General features: G+C 66.5%; 3 protein-coding genes across 3 annotated transcripts in view; 2 read left to right on the plus strand and 1 right to left on the minus strand.

Annotated features, from left to right (window-relative positions):
* H696_05551 (SYF2 splicing factor) overlaps window positions 1–205 on the plus strand; it is a gene marked incomplete at both ends in the record, with an annotated part of 1,398 nt that extends 1,193 nt beyond the window's left edge. Inside the window, one exon of the mRNA XM_009499364.1 lies at window positions 47–205. Within this exon, the coding sequence (XP_009497639.1) occupies window positions 47–205 (159 nt within the window). The remainder of the gene's footprint in view (window positions 1–46) is intronic.
* Window positions 206–425: 220 nt separating this feature from the next.
* Window positions 426–1,243, minus strand: H696_05552 (hypothetical protein). Its single transcript, XM_009499365.1, has 3 exons — window positions 972–1,243; window positions 649–768; window positions 426–538 (listed from the first exon to the last, which is right to left on the minus strand). Exons 1-3 carry the CDS (start codon window positions 1,096–1,098, stop codon window positions 513–515), a joined length of 273 nt encoding a protein of 90 aa, XP_009497640.1. The 5' UTR covers window positions 1,099–1,243; the 3' UTR covers window positions 426–512.
* Window positions 1,244–1,811: 568 nt separating this feature from the next.
* H696_05553 (hypothetical protein) overlaps window positions 1,812–3,625 on the plus strand; it is a gene marked incomplete at both ends in the record, with an annotated part of 3,476 nt that continues 1,662 nt past the window's right edge. The window contains 5 exons of the mRNA XM_009499366.1: window positions 1,812–2,026; window positions 2,252–2,418; window positions 2,549–2,619; window positions 2,755–2,892; window positions 2,982–3,390. Of these exons, the coding sequence (XP_009497641.1) occupies window positions 1,812–2,026; window positions 2,252–2,418; window positions 2,549–2,619; window positions 2,755–2,892; window positions 2,982–3,390 (1,000 nt within the window). The remainder of the gene's footprint in view (window positions 2,027–2,251; window positions 2,419–2,548; window positions 2,620–2,754; window positions 2,893–2,981; window positions 3,391–3,625) is intronic.

Genomic DNA, 3,625 nt, shown 5'->3' on the forward strand with positions numbered 1-3,625 from the left:
CCCCGCTCCCCCCCCTCCCCCCCCCCCCCCCTTCAGGATCGCCAAGCGCGAGGAGTCCTCCCGGCCCCGGGTCGTGGACCCCAGCACCGCCACCATCTCCCACATCAACGATCGCAATGCCCTGTACAACGCGGCCCTCGAGCGCGCCTACGGCAAGCACACCAAGACCACCAAGGAGAACCTCGAGCGCGGGACCGCCATCTGATCGGGCGCGATGCGGTGCATCCGGGAGGGCCCCCTCCCCCTGTTTTCACACCTCCCTTCCCCCTGGCGCATCCGGGCGTTCGCGCAGGGCTCTTTCCCAAAGACACCAAAGCAAATACAACAGAAAAGTGCACCCCCTCCCCGCCTCTCTCTCTCTCTCTCTGACTCCCAGCTGCCTCGATCCATGGCGCGACCGGTGTCCTTGCAGGACAAGGGGGAGCTCGCAAACTAGAGGGGATGTATTTTTCGCACGGGCGGGCCGAGACACAGGCGATGGGGGAAAGTCCATGCGTGCTTGCTGGAGCGGCCTACTCCTCGAGGCTGATGTAGTACACTGTGTCATAGGGGGGGGGGGGGGAGGAGAACATGCGCCCAGTCAGCACAGGTGAGGATGCCCCCATTGGCGGCCGGGCAAAAGGCGGAAGGGGGACAGCAAAAGCGCACCGTTGTTCCCGCGAATGAGCGCATCACCGAAGGTCCCAATGACACCGGTTCCTTCGGAGTTCCACTCCTCGGTCTGCTCGAGAGCAATGTTCAGGTACCCGTCCAGCGAGGCAAGGTAGCCTGCATGGCATGTACGCAGAAAAGGGAGGAAGAAGAGGCGGGGCTTCGGTCAGGGCCGGCTATATGCATGCGCGTGTATGTGTGTGCATGCCCGCCCTCGCCCCTCCTGCCCCCTGGCCAGCTGCAGGAGCTGGCCTCCGGCGGGGGAAGAGACAAAGAAAAAGAAGAAGCAGCAACACGAGGAGGCCCCAGCAAACGCGCACCCTTGAAAATCGACCCGCCAATCAGCTTGACAATGACCTTCTTCCCGCGCATCGAGGCAACATACTCGGAGGGGGATTTCCGCGAGCCGGCCAGGGGAACAGAGGCGACAGCGTCCTCGGGGGACATGGTGCACGACAGGGAGGCGAGGGCAAGCACGCGCGAGGGAGGCGCGGCAAAGGGAGGAGGGGAGGCGAGGGAGGTGGAGGAGAGCGGAAGGGGGGGGGGGATGCCAGGGCGCCGGCGCGCGGTCCCCCCGCCAGGCACCCGGCCGAAGGGGCTGATCGCCGGGCCCTGGCTGTTGTCCAGCATGCTCGGCGGTCCGCCGGCCCGCCGGCCGGCGCCGACAGACGGGAACCGCCGCGGCGATGGCCCCACTTGCCACCGGATGGGCCCCGGCGTTGGCAGCTTGCGCAACACCCGCCGCCCGCCCCGGGCATGTCCGCGCGTCCGGCCAGGCGCGCTCCCAGGTGGGGGGAGGGGGGCGGGCGGGGCACGTCCTCGTGCATGTCCTCGCGTCGGCCCGCCCCGGGCCCTTTCGCGCGCGCGCGCGCGTGCGCGGCTCGGATGCTCCCTGCTCCGGCCCTACTGGCAGGCCGCGACCTCCGCCGCCGGGGCTAACTCGGCGGGGGCAGATCCGGCGGCCCCGCGCCCGTATGACGGCCGAAGACCCCCTTTGCACCGGTCCCAGGCATCACCGGCCCTCAAGGCGCACCACGCTGCCCGGGCAGCACGCCCCAAAGTGTTGGCCACCTTTCCCCGCCGAACGCCCCTCCCCTCCCCGATTTTGCGATTCCCCCCCCTCCCCCCCCCCCCCTGCCCATCCACGCACCGCGCTCAACATGGCCACCACGCATGACATTCCCGCCCTCCTGAGCGGCGCCCTGGCCAACCCGCCGGCCGACATCAAGGTCCGCCCGGAGCTGGTCCGCGACATGGACCAGCTCATCGTCGACTACCTGGTCCATGTGCTGTCTCACATTGAGGACCTGTCCGAGGCGGAGCTCGTCGACACCATCTCCCCCTTCGTGGAGGACCTTCTCCATGACCGCAGTGCGTGTGCCTCCTCGCTCCCCAGGCACCACCCCCTGTGCTTTGGCTGACACGCTTCTACCTCCGCGCCCTCCCCGTCTCCGTTCCCCCCCCCATCCCCTGCGTGCCCCCCCCCCCCCCCCCCGTTGCCCGTCCTCCCTTTGCCAATGCTTTCGGCGACATCTCGCGCCCATGTTGCTGATCCCCCCCCCCCCTGGTCCATCCGGCCCACGTGCCGCCCGCAGGAGAGTAAGGTCATCATGCTGGAGAAGGCCGTCGAGTTCGAGAAGGACATCGCCGCCCGCCTGCGCAAGGAGCTCAACCTCAAGGACGACGTGTACAACAACCCCCTCATCGACCGGAGCAAGTCCGGTGCTGCCGAGAGCGAGGAGCAGATCAGGGCCCGCGCCAAGCTTGGTACGCTGTCACCCCGAGGAGCCGGGCAGGAGGGGGGGGGGGGGGGGCTTCCTTCGCATCTTTCCTTGCCACATCTTCTCACCATCTTCCCATGCCGTCGGCCCTGCCACTCGGGGTGTGCCTCCCTCAGAGAAGCGCCAGGAGAAGGCCGACCGCCGGACCATCCAGCGCGAGCGCACCTCGGCCAAGTCCCGTGCCGATGTGCGTATCCTCCTTCGCCGTGCTTTCTTCCTGCCCCCTTTCCCCTCGTCCTGCCTCTCCCTCTGTTTCGCTCCCCCCGCCCTCGCCTCTTACAGTCCGACACTCACCCCCCCATGCCCGCCTCTCCGCAACCAGCTCTTGGCCCAGCTCACCAAGGCCCCGGTCCTCATTCACAAGAAGGGCCAGTTTTCGGACCTGCTGTCCAGCTCCGGCTCCACCGATGTCCAGCTTAACAACGTTCATCTGGACATCAACGGCATCGTCATGCTGGAGGTGCGTCCGCACGCGTGCACACACATACACAAACGCCCCGTCCTCCCGCCTGACCAATACATCCCCACCTCCCGCCCGGCGCCACGCAGGATGCCACCATCAACATCGTTTCCGGGCGCCGCTACGGCCTGATCGGCCGCAACGGTGTCGGTAAGACCACCTTCCTCAAGCATCTGGCCGCCAAGGCCTTCCCCCGCATGCCGGAGCACGTGCAGATCGTGCACATCGAGCAGGAGGCCCCCTCCAGCCAGATGTCCGTGCTGCAGACCATCCTCGGGACGGATATCGAGCGTGAGTCGCTCCTGGCCGAGGAGCGCGAGCTCCTGGCCGAGAGCGAGAAGCATGACGCCATGAACGCCCAGCGCCAGGCCGAGGGCCTGCCCCCCATCACCACGTCGCAGATGGACGACATCGGGACCCGCCTCGAGCAGGTCTACGTCCGCCTCGGGGAGATCGACGCCGACAGCGCGGTCGCTCGGGCTTCGGAGATTCTCAACGGTGCGCGCGACCGTCCCTCTTGGCGCCCCCTTCCTCATCTCTTCATCTTTCTCTTCATCTCTTCATCTCTTCATCTCTTCATCTCTTCATCTCTTCATCTCTTCATCTCTTCATCTCTTCATCTCTTCATCTTTCTCTTCATCTCTTCATCTCTTCATCTCTTCATCTCTTCATCTTTCTCTTCACCCCCCTCTCTTCCCCCCCCCCCTCTCTTCCCGTCTCTCTTTCTCCCTCC

The sequence above is a fragment of the Fonticula alba genome, assembly GCF_000388065.1.
Source record: "Fonticula alba strain ATCC 38817 unplaced genomic scaffold supercont2.12, whole genome shotgun sequence".
Taxonomy (NCBI): Eukaryota; order Rotosphaerida; family Fonticulaceae; genus Fonticula; species Fonticula alba.

Bases quoted from the DNA above. Each gene is read 5' to 3' on its own strand.
- H696_05552 (XM_009499365.1), bottom strand. From the start codon at position 1,098: ATGTCCCCCGAGGACGCTGTCGCCTCTGTTCCCCTGGCCGGCTCGCGG. The intron at 769-971 runs GTGCGCGTTTGC...CATGCCATGCAG, and splicing joins TGGCGGGTCGATTTTCAAGG to GCTACCTTGCCTCGCTGGAC. The intron at 539-648 runs GTGCGCTTTTGC...CCTATGACACAG, and splicing joins GCTCATTCGCGGGAACAACG to TGTACTACATCAGCCTCGAG.